We start from the raw sequence: 19,218 nt of genomic DNA, 5'->3' as shown, positions 1-19,218 counted from the left end.
GGAAAGTCAGTGTAAGACCACTTCCAAATTTGGCTAATTTTGTACTCATTTTGTTTATGAAGCTCCTATCCATAAATAGCTGTTATTCTCATATAAATTCTATCAAAAATGGAATCCCAAAATTACTCACAATTTTACTATTAATTAATGGCTGCTCATAACCTAGCACATCAAATCCGTATATTCCATCGCCCTTGACAAAAGAGATAATGTACATAATCAAATTATATTCCTATTTTATTTTACGAATTTTCTGGATATTCTTGTAAGATTGACACACAAAACCAAAAAAAACACAAACATTGACACACAAACATACACAAACCCAAGCATTATGTATATTTGTTTGCATTTGAACCATCATTAACAGATCAAGATGGGTGTCAATTGCATTTCAATTTCGTAAAATTTATCCTTTAATTTTAGAAACGCTAATACACAAATAGATAAAAAGTTTATTTTTTTTATTTTTAGAAAACCCCTATAATGTCACATTGAAATTACCCTTTTTGGTCCCACAATAATTTATCCCAATTTGACAATACATCTATTTACATGTCAGTCAACCACTGACCTATCAGCATGCAAAAAAATAGGCCAAAATGCCCACCTGCTGATCATGTGACGCTCGTCACTTGGTTTCCAAAAAATTTTGCAAAGCAATGTTCCACACTTTGGTAATTGTTTTGTTGTAAAAAATTGTTTCGCCCAAAATACTCCCTAAACCCACATTTATAATTGGCAAATATGAGGCTTCCAGAATGAACTCTAATTCTGGATCTTTTAATTCATGTTCCAAAAAAAATCCAATTTTGGCATTTAGTCAATTAATTATTAATCCGCTAATAAGCAAAAGTAAAATTCATTCTTGCTCCGAAAAATTTTTTGAGACAAGAAGCAGGAACAATTTATTCATGTTGGTCTGTTGGCATTTGGGATCTGCAGCAATGAAGGCCTAATCGTTATCTGAGGTACCAGTAAGCACTGGTACCCTTGATCCTGGTTTCTCCTATGAACTAGTCTTCCTATTTGAATATGGACAACATCGTTTCCAGTGTCCAATATTTCCACAATTAAATCATCGATTTCTGTCATTGGCTGATCTGTTCACCTATTCACTTGTATTTCTAGGCTGCATCTCTTGGTTTCTGGGTTGCCACTCCACTCTCTGGTTATCTCCTACTGCATTGTTGCGTTGTTGCCCAGAAAACCGATTACGTTGATTCGTAGTCATCAGGGCTTGACTCTGTAATTGCATCAATTTCTCGGCATTTACAGCACTATTTCTGGCTTGAATCCGCTGATGATGCAAGGCGTAATTCAATATTTCTTGCATTGGCTTGCCTTCCCAAGCAATACATTGTCTTTCCACTTCACTCTTCAATTTGGGCAATAGACCATTAATAAAAAGGGGTTTTAAGGCATTGTCAATTTGTGCCCGGTCTATGCCTGAATAAAGTCGGAAAACATCTCGCAATCTGTCCAAATAATCGCTAGCATCTTCGCCTGTTTTCTGCTTGCATGTAACCACTTTGTTCCAATCCGTCACTGGTGGCAATTTTTTTTTTTATGGCCTATATCAATTTATTGATCTGTGCCGTTCTAGCCTCCGTGGGCATGTCTACCTGTCCATCTTCCGTATTTACCCAGTTGGCCTCACGCATTAAGTTCCTCAAAGTGGTGGTATTAGGAATTAACCATTTTAAAAGTATTTCCATGTCTCTTGCAGTGGGCAACTGAGTTTCCACAATTAACCGCAGTTCCTCCGCAAATTGAAGTGGATCTGTTTTGATTGATGGCATACTACTCTGCAATGCCTTCAATTGATGTACCTGCCATGGTCTATACATCAGATCTGGTTGTTGCTGATTTGCCCCTGGAAATTGCCGCTGAGGAAAATTCATAACACCACATTGCTCAAACCCTCCTTGTGAGAGAGTCAACTTTTGATCATTCATTAGCCAATCACATTGATCATTAGATTGATTGGCATTTATCACACGACCCTTACTCCTTGTATGGTGAAATGGAGAGCATGATAAAGGTATAGCAGCTGGTTGCATCGTTTGCCCACTTTGAGTCGGTTCCTGTGCCCCAATTGCACCCTCTTGGGTAGTTACCTCAAATGGGTCACGTCTTTCACCTGTCCTCTGTTGACTAGAACCAATCGCTGCACTCTGTTCTGGTATTTCGGCAGGTACAGGTACAGGCACTACCTGTGGCTGATATACAATATGTCTCCGATAAGGTGGAGGAGTTTCGTCTTCCAGTTCATTTGTCTCGTATGATCTCCCTGTGTGATCTCCCTGTCCCTAGATTCAGCGTCCCAGTAATAGAATGGTTGCCAATCCACTTTGAACTTCTGTCGCCCTCTTGCTTCCAATTCTTTTCTGAGTGTTGCCAATACGTTTCTATCAAAAGTGCCATCCTGTGGGAATTCCCTTATTCGTCCTTTTCTCCATTCATGCCAGGATTCCACATCTTTAAGTGATTCTGCCCCATATTTCTGATACATGGAGCTGATACAAGCACCTCCTTGACTCAAATCCAATTGACCTTGTTTAATCTTGCAGAATCCACTTCCCATTTTGCCTGTGTGTGAGTAACACTCTATACTTACTCAATGTACCAAATAACTACTAGGACTACACATCGGACTACACCTGTACCCACTATCAACTGTGTGTACTGCAAAAATCTCAGACGTTTGTTCCACCTTATACAAAGTAGCGTTGAATGCGTTGTTGTCTAGCTTATTCCGATAAGCTCTACTCTGTGGTCTTCTAGGAAGTATCTCTCCACCTGTCCACTTGATGACTTCAGGTGATTTCCAGAGAGTCCCCCTGCCCTGTGGCTTTCCCACACCCCAATCTCACTGATCAGTGTTGCAGATGAGTCTGGATCAGTAAGTCCTGTTGAGGGGGGGTCAAACAAAAATAACCACATAATATAACAAATAACCACTAGACTCACCACCTCGCTCATCGTCCCAGGTTGTCTGCACATTGATGTTTTGCAAATGTCTCAAAGCTTCTTTCTTGAGACCGCACTTTTTATTCATCCATCAATTGACTTGTTTAAATTAAATTTAAATAAAATCAGATCAGATTAAATTAATCAGATCAAAATCAATCAGATCAATCGGATCAGAATCAGAATCAATTCAATTATGCAATTTCAATCAATTTATCAATATTCATCAATAAAATTCTAATAATAATATATAATAAAATATCATAAATGATAATATCAAAATTCAAATTTATCAGTCTGATACCGAATTGAAACCCATGTCTGATACTGAACTATGATATGGGATCAACATTACTCTATACCTAAACCTTTTCCCAATGTTGCCAAACCAGTTCCGTCTACTGACGGGGAAATATGATCGTCGGTCCATGGTCACCGTTTGACCCATATCTGCCGTCAGTTGACAAATCACCGTTCTGCCTCTGGATCATATCTGACATATTTTTTCAATCCTGTGTGGTCATCATATCACAAATTATTGTAGCAGTATTGGGGCCATGGTTGGAGGAGGGGGGGGGAGAGAGGGGTGCAAAAACACATGCATACCCACACATACATACCCACACCCATACACACAAAAACACAGCAAGACCACATAATGAGGTGATATGCTAAATCAATATGGGATCCATATGGGATATGCAATCCCATTCAATCCCATACAATCAACGATCCTATACATGCCTCATACAATCAGTAATATAACATGATTTGGAGGGGGTGGATAATGGTAGAATGAAGTTAGGGTTAGGATTGGGTTGGGGTCAACAAATTCATGTACATGTAAATTCATTCATGTATAAACAGATCACAATATATTTCATCATTGGTTTCCCTCCATTTAATTGCCTTGTCAAATGTCATAGTATCTTATATCAATAAATTCCCTTTTTAAAATCTTAAAAGACAGATGAAATATAAAATGATCAAAGGTACATTCGATGGTTCTATTTTTTTTTTTTAGAGATTCCGGATCACAGTAGCATGGGATTGGCTCTCATTAAATTTCATCTTGATTGAAGGATTTTTAGCTGTGGTCCAAGATGGCCGCCGCCATAAAAAATCCTAAAAATATATATATTTTTCTCTAATCAGGATGTAAATATACAGGTAAAAAGTAAGTTTGGAGAGAAAAAAGGAAGGGGGGAAGGGATACAGAAGGGAAGAAAAAAATGGGGGGTTTGGATAGGGGGGGGACGGAAGGAGGGAGGGGGAAAGGGCAAGGGAAGGTTGGGGGGTGTAGGGCAAGAAAAGGTGAAAGAGGTTACATCTTTAAAAATCGCTTCTGATCCCATATGTAGAAGTGTGGGCTGGGGCCCAGAACACAACACCAAACGGTTGCCATGGGCAACCTGCCTGCACGCATTCCACTGGCAGGATACAATTACTGGCATCAGTGTGTGCAAGTCTTACTTGGAGATGACACGGAAACTTTATTTTTTTTAAATTACGTTGCATTACAAACATTACATTAGAAATTAAAAATTACATTACTGTCCTACATGGGAAAAATGAATTGATGGTGCACTTCATCAAGTCATCCCTGTCAGAACATCATAATTCATAAGATTACAATTTCTTGTGTTCATAAGAGCACATTTGGCCAATCACACACATAAATGTGCATAAAATGCAGACGTGCGTCCAAACCGCTTTGAATTAACTCTTATGAAGGTACAAAAACCCATATTTGTGCCACAATGGAATTTTTTTATGACTTAAAATCGAGCCAGTCGATTTTACCATTATTTGGCTTACTGTACAGATGCTGTATAAAATCGCTTTTTTACTGTAAAATCGCTTTAAAATCGCTTTTAATCGCATTAAAAATCGCTTGAAAAACGCTGTCCAACTCGTGCGAGAGCATATCGACTCGTCCCTCGTGACCACATCAAAAACGAGGCTCACCACAGGAAAAATATTATATAAGTCTCAACCGTAGGAACCCAGCAAGTTTGAATCATCATACAAAAGGAATGGGGAGATATGTAACACAGACCATTGAACTGAAATAACGCATAAAATCAAATGAATCATTCATTGTAAAAGGGAAGTTGTTGCGATGGGCAACATTTCTGAAGGTTTATTAAAATGTTATAATATGACATGTGTCAAGGCAAACTATTGGATGGGAAAATTAGATCTGGTTATAGAATGAATTTGCTGACCCTTTGAAGTTAATTCTTTGAATTGATTGTTTTACTAGTATTTTGAGTTCAACTTGGAAATAGTATGGTAGAGCTTTGTTAAAACCTATGGTTGTGGTATTTTGGAACGAATTCACAGATCATAGGAAGTTGATAACAATAGAAACAAATATGGACCCCGGGAGATAGGGGCATCAGAATAAGGCAAATAATCAGATTTATGTTATATATTAAGGGATTTTCTTTAGTCACATTTTAAGAAGTTGTTAGTTTGGTATATAATGTTGAATGTCATTGACATAAATGAGGGCATAACAACTTGTTGTGAACTATGTCTGTTTTACACGATCGATGAACTCATATCACCACAAGTAACACTGTTAAAGAAAAACAAAAAGCGGGGAGGACTATGCTAATAACACATTAGGCATAGTTTGCTTGTTTGCAACATGGTGCGGATGTACACGCCAAGGACAAGGGTGGCCTCGTTCCTCTGCACAATGCCTGTTCCTATGGCCATTTTGAAGTGACGGAGCTGCTGGTGAAGGAGTGGTAATGAAGAAAAGCTGATGGCTTTGCTGACACCCCTCAATGTCAACTGCCATGCGAGCGATGGGCGCAAGTCTACACCTCTGCACTTGGCTGCTGGCTACAACCGAGTGCGCATTGTACAGCTCTTGCTGCAACATGGTGCTGATAACGCCAAGGTCGCGGGTTCGATCCCCGTACGGGCCACCACTTCTTGGAGAATTATTAACAATTACTGGTGTTATGTTACTAAAACTTCAAGAGACTCGGTTTAGCAAAATCAATGTTTTATTCACTTTTGAGAATTTGTTGTATACTTGAGAATTTGTTGTATACTAAGCCGAGATCTTTAATGAGTCTTTGTTCCAGTCTTTGTTGAAGCTCGTTTGGTAGGTCTTGGTTGAAGCTCGTTTGGTAGGTCTTGGTTGAAGCTCGGTCTGTAGGTCTTTTGAAGCTCGTTCAGTTGCTGACCAGTCTTCAGTTGTTCCCCGTCCACTCTGCTCCTGCTCACAACTTTCTCCTGGTTTTAAAGCCCCAAACTCCTTTGATGTTACAGAGCATCCAGGGTGTCCCTTATCCAAAACCTTATTTGGCTCCCTCTTGGCCAGCTAGTACTTATTTCTGTTCAAGAGGTCAAATGCTCTGACCTGCTGAGGGGGAATTTGCAGCCTGTGTTCCATCTATGGAACACAGGCTAAATATTGATAGACACAGATGGCAGTCCAAGAGCATTACACATTATGTTTCCTTAAATTAACTCTCTCTCTCTGGACCACCTGTTAGCTCTTTAACAGAAGCTAAATAGTTCAAGAGGATTCACAGTTTTATCAAACTGCACCACAGAGCATTTTTACACCAGATCACATTCGGTAGTTATATTAACAATATGGTCAATATGAATATTTATTCCCCAACAGTGTGTTGGGACTGCCACTGGTAACACGTAACCCAGTGCTACCTGCCGCACGGTCGGGTTGTCGGCGACTAATTCGACAACCCTCACTGGCTTTGCTAGTGGGGAGTGTGACTGTGCCACCCTGCCAGGCCTAAAGGCAACACCTGGAAAAGGGCGGATGAGCTCCTGAATGGAGTCATCCTGTAAGGAGATGGTGTCTCCTAAAAAAAAAAACCCATCTGGTTTAGACTGGTTCAAGTCAAACCAAAGACTTTAAAATGGTACGTGCTGCTTCCTTGCTTAAAAAAGGAAATAGCACGGACAATCCCCATCGGTTGGTATCCATGAGGAGGAGGAAATTCCTCCTGTGGAAATGACCCACTGAGTACTGTGAGAAAAGTGGTGCCATTGTTGTGACGTCGCTGGTACCCAGAGTATCCCGGGAAGTGACAGCACTTCCCCCAAGCTCAGTGTCCGGGTTAAGTGTTTGTCTCGTCTGGTGTGTGTGTGTGTGTGTGTGTGTGTGTGTGTGTGTGTGTGTGTGTGTGTGTGTGTGTGTGTGTGTGTCAGCTCCATTACGAGCCTAAGTCCAAGTATAAAAATAAACAAACAAAAAAAACAATTTTATCACCATAATGGACAATATCCAATATAGTGATGTATTTTGTGAGGTAGTTATTGAAACTCGTTGCTGCTGTACTTCCAACGTTTCTCTTTCCCATACCCAAGGTTCACCATTTCTCATCGGACTGAAGTGGTGAAGAACAATCTCAACCCGGTTTGGCAACCTTTCTCCATTCCTGTGCGCGTCCTATGCAATGGTGATGTTGACAGGTTTGCACTCTTGGTTTGGTGGCCTAAATAGTTAGAGTTGTACTCTCATATACCATCGATGGTTACAGTTATAATTACAGTAGTATGCAGAGATTAACTATAGTAGGAATGCTATTTTTGCGTGGTACAGGTGTTACGTTACACAGTCAGTATTCGACACGTGGTATGTATTTTGTTTATTTTTTCTGTATACAAGATCGAGGCTCGTGAAAGAGCTAACAATAATCACACAAAAAGTCAAACCGACACATAAAACATATAATAAGGGGAGCGGTAGACAAATGGGGAGAGAGGGGGAATGACACAAACACATTTGAGAGCAGGGACATTGAGAGATCTGTGGGATGGGGAGGGCTTGGGGGGAGGTGGGGAGAGGTATAAAACATATGGACACTGCAAGGACTTCCAGGAAAGAAGTTGGAATTTCAAAAAAGTGTATCTGGGATGAATTAGCAGGGGTAGAAAAGATCAAGGATTTGGATGGGGGAAGATAAGAGATGGTGGTAGTATACGAGTAGATAAGGTTTTATGCACGACATAGCAAATCGCTTACAATATGGTGTGTTTTGTTATAGTTTGGCTTGGCATTAGTATTATAATCATGCAAAATGCCCACTTTTATATGGGACTACCCTTGCTTGGCAGCCATCTTGTAGGTGTTAATATTGTGCTTGATGGACATAAACTGAAGTCAAATGGAACGGAATGATTTGCAATTTTACTTTCCATACATCATCTCCTTAGAGACCTATTTTATTGTAAAGGCTGCCACTTAGAAACAGAGATTAAACTAGATGGTATTCATAGAATACTTACCCTGCACAGTCAACTTGGTGTGAGCCAACGCTACTGTTTTTGGTCTGGTTTTTTTTTTTTTTTTGATCCAATATGGCTACCAGACCATGTGAGCGATGACATCATAAATTTATATTCTCTAATATAATTGTTGCATAGATCACGCTCAATAAATTTCAAACTGATCAGACTAAGCATTGTCCCTGTCGAATTATGACGTCATAATTATGGCACCATTGACGTCATCGTTAACAACACCTATTCCCCATATAGAGTTTTTTTTACAATAAGCCATGTTTCAATTTTTTCCATCGAGTGGTTTTGGAGATGTAGAGGTGCAACGTTTTTCAGTGTTTCCAAGATGGCACCTGTACCACATGACCTTTGACGTCATGACTATCATTAAAATATTCGAAAGGAGGAGGTGCTCCTGTGGTGAAAATTTCATGCCTGTCAGACCAACAGTTGCAGAGAAAAAAAAAATTCATTCTGATCAGTTCTGGCATTCTATCTTACTAGGGCATTGCCCGTACTATATCTATATCTAAAATTATATCCCCCCCCCCTCTATTTACATGAAATGGTTTGGTCCAAAGCGAACGGCTTGCGAGTACGGTGACAATCCCCCCCCTCTATTTACATGCAATGGTTTGGTCCAAAGCGAACGGCTTCCGGAGTTTGGTAAAGAAATCGCCATCGCGTGCACAAACGCGCAGGAAAGCGAATGAATCGCAAATTCGGTTTTATTAGTTTTAAAACATAGTTTAACGCCAACATAGTTTGCAAACGTGAAATAAATGAATACGCTGTCAAATGTGCCATCCGAGGCAGAGTGTGTCCTCCACGTTCGGCACACGCGATCGTTCGCTGCTCTCTGATTGGTTGAATCGTTTTTTGGACATAGCTCGGTAAGTAATTGTCCGATTAATATGAAACCTTGAAAAGGCACATCCTCGGGTCCCCAGCAATATACCTGGCAAGTTAAAAGTATATCGGACCCGTGGTTGTCGAGAAACAGCGGTCACAGACAAACAGACGTACAAACGTACAGACGTACAAACAGAGATTACTGGAATTATAGATAGATTACCCATGGGGAGTAGTTGACATTGAGCCAGGTCTCAATTCTTTCCATGGAGTAGTTTTAGAGATATAGAGGTGCAAAGTTTTTCCAAGTTGGCACCTGTACCACATGACCTATGACGTCAAAATTATCAGTAAAATAGTCTAAAGGAGGAGGTGCTCCTATTGTGAAATTTTTTTCAATCAGATGAAGAATTGCAGAGAAAAATATTCATACTGATCGAATCAAGCGTTGTACTTGTCGCATTATAACGACATCAGTCACTTAATTATGACATCATCATAAATAAATTAAAAAAACACCTTTAGAGGCCATTTTTCCCCGCAAGCGGGGGTTGGCCTTTTTCGGGGACCGTGGTTGTTGTTTTTTCGGTCCCCTTTTTGAAGCAATGTTTTACGGCCGGATGCCCTTCCTGCCGCCAACCCTTTTTGTCGCCTTTTACGACAAGCAGGGAATTACCAGTGAACTGGTACTCAATTAGCCGACCTCGGAAGGATGACAGGCTGAGTCAACCCCCCTGGCGTTAATTCAGGGATCGACCGGGATTTGAACCCAGGATCCTAGGATCCTAAGCCGGCACCCTAGCTGCTAGCCCAACACCAGGGACTATTAACATATCTTATTCCCCAAGGGGAGTACTTGACAATGAGCCATGTTTAAATTTTTCCCATGGAGCTGTTTCGGAGATATAGAGGTGCAACCTTTTTCGATTTTTCCAAGATGGCGCCTGCACCACCTGATCTATGACGTCATAATAATCATTTTAAAAATTCCACAGGAGGAGCCACTCATATTCTGAAAATTTCATGTCCATCGGAAAAAACAGTTGCAGAGGATTTTTTTCCTTCATATTGATCAAATCAAGCGTTGTTCTTGTCGAATTATGAAGTCATAATGAAGGCACCGACGACATCATCATCAACATATCTTATTCCCCATGAGGAGTACTTGACAATGTTTCAATTGAGCCATGTTTCAACTTTTTCCCATTTAGCGGTTTGGGAGATATCGAGGCGTAACGTATTTCCAAGATGGCGGTCATACTACGTGACCTATGACATCATAATTATGAAAAAAAAATTCGACAGGCGGAGACACTCCTATGGTAACATTTCGTGTCAATCGGACCAACGGTTGCCGAAAAAATGAATTTTAAAAATGCAGACACGAACGCTCGTACGCCACACGTGCGGACTCAACCGAATGCCTAATCCTGCTTTTCACTTCGCGAGCACAGGGTAATTACACTGGGGGAATTCACAAGGCAATACTTTTATATGCTCAAAGCATAGAAGCCATGTGCACATTGAAGATTCTCTACAAGCGATGCCAGTATGTTTTCCCTCCATTGTCCACCTTTTACTTGTTTCCAGAACCATCCGGGTGGAAGTTTATGACTGGGACAGGGATGGCAGGTAAGGAAGATGTGCAGCAACACCAAATTATTTTGTAGTACACCTGTTTGTGGTGTTTCCACCATAAGGTGAAGCCTATCTTTTGCAGCCACGATTTCATTGGAGAATTCACAACAAGCTATCGAGAACTGTCACGTGGTCACAATAACTTTCACGTCCATGAGGTATGCCTCATGGCTGTCAGCAACTGACCTTCCACACTTTCTCTCTTTAACTCCATTATCTTTGGTGATTTCAAGATGGCGGTACTAATTTTTCCTGTTCGTTATATGTTATCTTTGGAATATTGTAGTTGGTCAAGTCAATCCTAGCTTTGAATTTTGATTAGTTTAGATCCTATTGATTATCATATTGATTTTCTGTTACTTTGCAAGTTTTCACTTGACAAGCTTATCATTCATTATCATGATCATTCCAATCACAAAGTAGAATGGTACCGGTACTCGTAGAGCGCAAACCTCGGGCAGGCTGAACAGTTTACGTTTTGTATCCCACCGATAGGTCAGTTTTGTATCCCACCTTTTGCCACGACACGAGCCTCAATGCATGCCATGGCAGATTGATGATGCAGTATCTGCTTGCATGGATCTCCGATCTCTGTGAAATGGTCATAATTAGTCATGCATTCAATCAAATCAGGTCATTGTCTAATTTCCTGAATATATTGGGTCAAATACATCTATTGGGTCAGAACGTTACTCGGTGGAGAACATACCTCCACCAGGCTGAACAGTTTATATTTTGTAACTCACTGATAGTCCATATCTGGATCCAGACCTTAACCAGAATCTAATCAGTTTGTTGTTGTCACCTACCTGACTCATCTACCTAGCTTTGTCATAATCCATCTACACCTTTTTGAGATATCTTGCTACATATCGTTTTTAACCCCATCAATCAATGGTGAAGAATCACTTTAAAATTTTGAAAACTATCGTATGCGGATCGAGATCCGGATCCTTTCCAAAATCTAATCGATTCATCCTTGTCACACACCTAACATCTCCACCAAGTTTCATTCGAATCTGTCCATAACTCTTTGAGATATGCTGCTTACAGTCAGACAGACAGACAGACAGACAAACAGACAGGGATGAAAACATAAGCTCCATTTACCTTCGGTAGCAAAGGTAACATGCATTTTGATGTGTGCAAGTTGTTTGAAGGATTCACTGTTTGTTCCTTATATTAAATACAGTAACTACCTCCCAGTAGTTATCACGTTCCATGACTTTCAAAAGATCCTTGATCATTGCCCGGATTACTGCCACACTCCATGTTTGCATGAGTGATTTCTTTTTTAACTTAATGTCATCTCATCAATAATAACTGTCCGATAAGAGATGTGAAAGAATATCACGTTTGAAAATTGTCTGTGATATTTACTGTGAAGTTCTTGATACACCACTGTACGCTGTGATGTGTAGTCAGCTTGAAGTATGTGGATTTTCTCTTTGTCACCACAGGTTATCAACCCAAAGAAGAAAGCACGGAAAAAGAAATACATAAATTCTGGCACGGTAACACTTTCCTTTTTCCAGATAATTCAACAATAATTCGATAGTGGATGCATTAGTCACAAATCACACATCAGGCGTTCACTCGTACGACAGCTTCACTTGAACTATACTTTCATGCACAAGAGCTGTAGAGCCAGACTAATGCCTCTGCATACCCACAGAATTTTGCCAGGCTCTTGATATGATGTCTTTTATCAATCCTTGGGGTGGTCTATCTCCTCTACGAACCTCGACTCTGTAGACGAAAAAAATCCTTTACATACAGTAGGATGCATTTACAAATAAATTTTTCCATTTAGCTCGTGTAACAATATTTTAATATGAGGATGCATTGACATAAAGGTGATGACATTCTATAAGCACCCATTTTCTCCTTCTCTTGTATGCAGCACAAGTCTGCAGGGTAGCATCATTGGCTGAGGGTGTGGCTGTGCCGCTGACGCAATGCGCTCTATAGGTTGAGACAAGAATTTGGAATTTGTTCCATGGTGCAGGAGATAGCTCGCCTACTCTTCGCTAAAGTCACCGTGGCATCTTGAATGTCCATCAACTAATGCCGGCAAACTGTACACCCGATTAACATCCATCTGAGGGACGGCATACACATTTATTGATCAATTATCTCCCAAAATGCTGTCTTTTCTTCATCTGTTTTGAGTCCGGCATCTACCCTGTCAGAGGAGGTACACAAGAAGCAAATTCTTCAGAGCAGAAATCGAAGTAATATATGTAGAATAGAGAAAGAGAGCCAACTTTGCGGAGGAATTCGAGCGGGTCGAGTTTTAAGCTCAAATTGGGAGAGTTGATAAGTCTGATTACTTTGGATTCAATTCTTTGGATTCAATACATATATACACTACATGGCCAAAAGTATGTGGACACCCGGATATCACACCCATACGTGCTCGTCGAACACCTCATTCCAAAATCATGGGCATTAATATGGAGTTGGTCCCCCCCCCCCCCCCCTTTTGCTGCTATAACAGCCTCCACTATTCTGGGAAGGCTTTCCACATGATGTTGGAACATTACTGTGGGGATTTGCTTCCATTCAGCCACAAGAGCATTCGTGAGGTCGGGCACTGATGTTGGGCGATTAGGCCTGGCTCGCAGTCAGCATACCAATTCATCTCAAAGGTGTTCGATGGGGTTGAGGTCAGGGCTCTGTGCAGACAAGTCAAGTTCTTCCACACTGATCTTGACAAACCATTTCTGTATGGACCTCGCTTTGTGCACGGGGCCATTGTCATGTTGAAGCAGGAAAGAGCCTTCCCCAAACTGTTGCCACCAAGTTGGAAGCACACAATCGTCTAGAATGTCATTGTATGCTGTAATGTTAAGATTTGCCTTTACTGGAACTAAGGGGCCTAGCCCAAACCATGAAAAACAGGCCCAGACCATTATTCCTCCTCCACCAAACTTTACAGTTGGCACTTTGCATTCAGGCAGGGAGCGTTCCCCAGGCATCCACCAAACCCAGATTTGTCTGTCGTACTGTCAGATGGTGAAACGCGATTCTTCACTCAAGAGAACGTGTTTCTACTGCTCCAGAGTCCAATGGCGGCGAGCTTTACACCACTCTAGCCGATGCTTGGCATTGCGCATGGTGATCTCGGGCTTATGTGCGGGTGCTCAGCCATGCTAACTCATTTTATGAAGCTCCCGATGAACAGTTGTTGTGCTGACGCTGCTTCTAGAGGCAGTTTGGAACTCGATAGTGAGTGTTGCAACCGAGGACAGACAATTTTTCCGAGCTACGCGCTTCAGCACTTGGCAGTCCCATTCTTTGATCTTGTGTGGCCTACTACTTTATGGCTGAACTGTTGTTGCTCCGAGACGTTTTGATTTCACACTAACAGCACTTACAGTTGACCGCGGCAGCTCTAGCAGGGCAGAAATTTGACGAACTGACTTGTTGGAAAGGTGGCATTCTCTGATGGTGCCACTGAGCTCTTAGTATGGCCAATTCTACCGCCAATGTTTGTCTATGGAGATTGCATGGCTGTGTGCTTGTTAATATATACCTGTCAGCAATGGGTGTGGCTGAAACAGCCGAATCCACTAACTGGAAGGGTTGTCCGCATACTTTTGGCCATGTCGTGTATCTATGTATATGCATATATTATATATATATATATATTGACGTGTGACTACCCTCTGGTGAACACCGCAGGGTGACACAGATGACCAAATGAGCTAAACACTCCGAGGCGTTCAATTCAATGGCGCACCTTCGTTACACGCGAGGGAAAGGGGGATGATGAACTTACCTGGATGGCTCCACCCGACGTCTTCGCGCCTGGATAAACAAGAAAGAGCAATCAGAGATTGTAAACCCTCGCCAGGATGTATTTTCAGTAGTGTTTAAGACTTTTGTGTTAAAACAAATATGTTGGCCGAACCACGTGACCGATGACATCATCATTATTATTATTTTTTCTCCACTAATTTATTCCTAGATTATGCTCAAGAAATTTCAATCAAGATTGACACTGGGTTAATCCTAACCTACAAAAACAAACATGGGACAAGAAAAATCCACAATACAAGAATGAAATACAAAAATAAAGGGTTTAATGAAAGGCGAGGTAAAAACTAGAATTCCTAATTGAGACGTCTCCACTCAGACTCGTATACAAACAAGGGGAAAGATTAAATAAAAATAAATGATGTTCCTGCCGGCCGGCACTTAACTCTGGTCTCAACGAGGGGGGTTGGCTTTCGTCATCTCAAAACCACCGCGCGGGAAGCGCACCAACAAATGGCGCCAAAAAAGCTCAGGCATGAACAAGCAGCCAACCGACCCTTCCTCGCTTCCACCACAAAGCGATACATGGCTCTCTCCTCCCCTGAAAAGCACCAGTCAACAACACCGCCTCCTCCAACGTTGCAAAACTTCCAAAAGCTCCGACACGTCTCCTCACCAATGCACCCGAGATAATAGCACCCACTCGAGCCAAGAGCCTGAATGAGAGAAAATGCGACTGCCTCCAACGAACGCCAGGACCAGAAGAAGAGACCAAGATGGCGAGACGGCTTCTTTTTGCTCTCCTAGTTCTCAAATGTTCCACCACTGACGTCACACTCTGTCCAATCACCGACGTCCGATTACATCAGTCCATCGCCACGACCAATCGTCGTCTTCGGGGTGGGGCCTCACAGCCTTGCTTGACACCTAATGATGAAGGTCGAAGTGTGGCCTCCCTGTCAGGAGTCGTCATGGTGAAGGGGGGCGGAGTCTAATCTCTGTTCGGGAATGTTCGGATGATGTCGGGGTTTACTTGCCGATTGGCAAATGTGCTGGGTTACTGTCGGGCTTCTATGGCTGTTGTAATGGCGGCCCTTTTTGATGAAATACAAACGAAGGGAAATCACAGGGGCAATTACACGCTGGGCATTATCCTTAAACCCTACCTAATTAGCATAGCTCCACCCCTTGTATGGAGACACATGTATGATCTTAATCCAGACAGATTCCCTACTAATGTACATCGAGATGGCTTCTTCTTCTTTGTGGCACTCGGTCCATACTAAAACCTACACATTCTAAACTTTCCAAAGGTATTTCATGCCTACTCCCGCAAACATAACAATATGCATATATTATATATATATATTTTATATATATATATATATATATATATATTGTCGTGCGAATCCCTCTGGTTAATACCAGGGACCGTGGAAGACCAGAACGGCTTTAACGGAGGCGACGATCAATACGGATTTTACTATCAAACGCGGGAAGAGAAGAAGGGAAGAGGAAGAAGCGGGAGCGCGTAACTGGAAGGCGAACAAACTCAAACGGCACAAGATGTGCAGGGAACGGAAAATAATACAAGGGTTTATTTGCAAAGGTCGGGACAGGGAAACGCGATATTAAATAAAAGTCCTAAATTGGGATGTCCCCACAACTCACTTCAGAAACGAACAAGGGAAGATGAATTAATAAAAGGAGACGTCGTGTACTTGTAAATGTGGGGCGTGGGTGCAGCCTTATCTCGTCTGTCGTCTTGTATTGTCTGCCGTCCAAACACGGCTCCGTTCGGCCCCGCTCGCGCGCCACCAGGCCTCTCTCCAAGCTCCAATCGGTCGCACACCACGAGGTCCGTGCACCACTCCTAGCTCCAGAAGCACCGATCGCACACGAGGCCCCAAAGCACCAAAAGCACCGCTCCAAGCACCACGCAGATGGCGAGCCAAGACCACCAGGACCTCTCAAGAGCAAGAGGAAAAGCGCAGAGAGCACAAGACAGCCAGGGAAGGACGTGCGCAAGAGAGTTCGAGCTGCCAGAGGAAGCTGCGCAAGGAAGAAGAGCCGGATGTGCAAGACGGAAAATGTCGTTCAGCACGCCCCTATATAAACTTGCGGCGGTGACGTCAGCCTTGGCGCGCCACCCAATCAGTGCCCTCCACCGAATCACAGGCCTGTAGCGTGGTCATAGCTCGTGCTACTCGAGGCGTGCCTGAGGTGTAGCTGGCTGCGGCCCATGCGGCGGTGCCCTGAACTGGCCTCTTGCCAGTTCTCTTCCGAAGTCCTTGTCAGCGAAGGGAATTTAATTAATGTGTGCACTACAGGGCCTGTCTAAATGTCTACAGGTGTATGCATTGCCATAAGGGACAAAGGTTTGATTACCAGGTGTGACACACACAGGGGTTTATCTTTGATCCCTACACTATCTAACACTCGAACATCCTGGTATGTTCACAGGTATACATCTTAACCCGACAAACCGGACTACACAGAACTATACACAAAGAATTAAGTTAAGCACCCCTACACAACGAATTAAGGTAAGCACCCCCTAATATATATTCTTTGTGTATATGTATACATTGGCATATATTCTAAGGTATGTGAGATCAAATAATGATAGGTATGACATTAGCAATTATCCATTGATGAAATTGAGTGATCAAAGTGAAAAAAAGTGATTGGTTGAGTCAGTGATCCGATCACGTGGGTCCTACACACGTTATTGACGCAAAGATCGCTAGAGGTCTTCTCAGAACAATGACTGTACGTTAGAAAACATAAACGTCATCCACACTGTCCGTGATGGACCTATAGCTCCATACTTAAATTGAGGTGAAAATATGCCTAAAATTCCCAAACAATTTCACCTTAAATTATTCAGAATAAAATATTGAAAACGGCATGATTGTTATGTTTTTATGTGACCATAATATCACTTCTCCAGAAAATATAGCAATATCATGGGTATATTACACTGTTTTGACGACAACAAACTTGTAATGTGCGAGGTTGTAAAAAAACGGGGGGGGTGCTTAACTTAATTCTTTGTGTATATTACAAGGTTAGGTAGATTCCCTATCGCGACAGACAAAGCATGTTACCTATTCAGATCTACCTGGCTCTAGATATTGCTCTACCCTACCGACATAACAATATGTACATACATATATCTATATATACACAAAGAATTAAGTTAAGCACCCCCCCCGTTTTTTTACAACCTCGCACATTACAAGTTTGTTGTCGTCAAAACAGTGTAATATACCCATGATATTGCTATATTTTCTGGAGAAGTGATATTATGGTCACATAAAAACATAACAATCATGCCGTTTTCAATATTTTATTCTGAATAATTTAAGGTGAAATATTTTGGGAATTTTAGGCATATTTTCACCTCAATTTAAGTATGGAGCTATAGGTCCATCACGGACAGTGTGGATGACGTTTATGTTTTCTAACGTACAGTCATTGTTCTGAGAAGACCTCTAGCGATCTTTGCGTCAATAACGTGTGTAGGACCCACGTGATCGGATCACTGACTCAACCAATCACTTTTTTCACTTTGATCACTCAATTTCATCAATGGATAATTGCTAATGTCATACCAATCATTATTTGATCTCACATACCTTAGAATATATGCCAATGTATACATATACACAAAGAATATATATTAGGGGGTGCTTACCTTAATTCGTTGTGTAGGGGTGCTTAACTTAATTCTTTGTGTATATATATATATATATATATATATAAAAGAAAGTTTTTGTTTGTTACTTGCAAAATATACTCGAAGATTTTTCAAGTATATTGGTCGGTTGCGTTTGTGGTTCTGTCTGTCTGTTTGTCACCGGCCTACAGGTCACAATTCTAAACCGATCGTCACGAAACTTCACCACGTTGTATAAGTCCTCCCCATTGAGAAGCCTATTGATTTTGAGGTCAAAGGTCATCTGGAGGTCAAATTTCTAAAATCGCCATTTTAAATTCGATTGACTTGAAAATTGAATAGCATTTGTATATCAAGTCACTAAATTGGGAAACATACTATTTTTGAGGTCAAAAGGTCACAGGTCAACTCAAGGTCAAATGTTAAAAATCATCAATTTTCATCTAAAAAGCCATCAATTCTCAACCAATTGACTTGAAAATTGAACAGCATTTGCATATCGAGTCAATAAATTGGGAAACATACTATTTTTGAGGTCAAAAGGTCAAAGGTCAACTCAAGGTCAACCTTCCAAAATCATCATTTTCATCTGAAAAATCGTCTATTTTCTTTTCATTGACCCAAGCTTTGATCAAGATTATCAATTTTAATCTTGATGAAATGAACAATTTGCTGTATCAATGGAATTTTTTTGTCTTGGGGAAGCGGGGGGGGGGGGGTGGGGGGGGGCGGATTTTTCAAGTATCGTGCTCCGCATGACGTGTTCATGCGGAGCACGATGTTTGTTTGTTTTTGTTTTTTTGTCTGCACGCGCCAATCTCCTGAACGGTGAAAGATAGGAGGAGACCTCTAAAACAAAAAATGTCAGGACGGGCCCCGGTAAGGTTAAAGGATAGGCAGCGAGGCCGGACGAGGCCGCTTCAGCCGGGCTGGGCTCATTTCGCAATTGAAAGCTGAGCTGAATTATAGTATCAAATTCATTCAAAAAGAACAGGGGCAACGCCGGGTGCTTTCGGCTAGTATATATATATATATTG

At 41.5% G+C, this 19,218-nt stretch overlaps 1 protein-coding gene across 2 annotated transcripts in view; it reads left to right on the top strand.

Annotated features, from left to right (window-relative positions):
- The window catches only part of CPNE9 (copine family member 9), a 231,400-nt gene that overhangs the window by 90,185 nt on the left and 121,997 nt on the right, over positions 1-19,218 (top strand). For both annotated transcript variants that reach the window (XM_078776757.1, XM_068114055.2), the window contains 4 exons: positions 7,333-7,437; positions 10,690-10,731; positions 10,820-10,895; positions 12,198-12,251. In XM_078776757.1, the coding sequence (XP_078632883.1) occupies positions 7,333-7,437; positions 10,690-10,731; positions 10,820-10,895; positions 12,198-12,251 (277 nt within the window). The remainder of the gene's footprint in view (positions 1-7,332; positions 7,438-10,689; positions 10,732-10,819; positions 10,896-12,197; positions 12,252-19,218) is intronic.

Source organism: Myxine glutinosa, chromosome 4, assembly GCF_964187855.1.
Source record: "Myxine glutinosa chromosome 4, kmMyxGlut1.1, whole genome shotgun sequence".
NCBI lineage: Eukaryota > Metazoa > Chordata > Myxini > Myxiniformes > Myxinidae > Myxine > Myxine glutinosa.
This window is presented reverse-complemented; position numbering and strand designations above follow the sequence as displayed.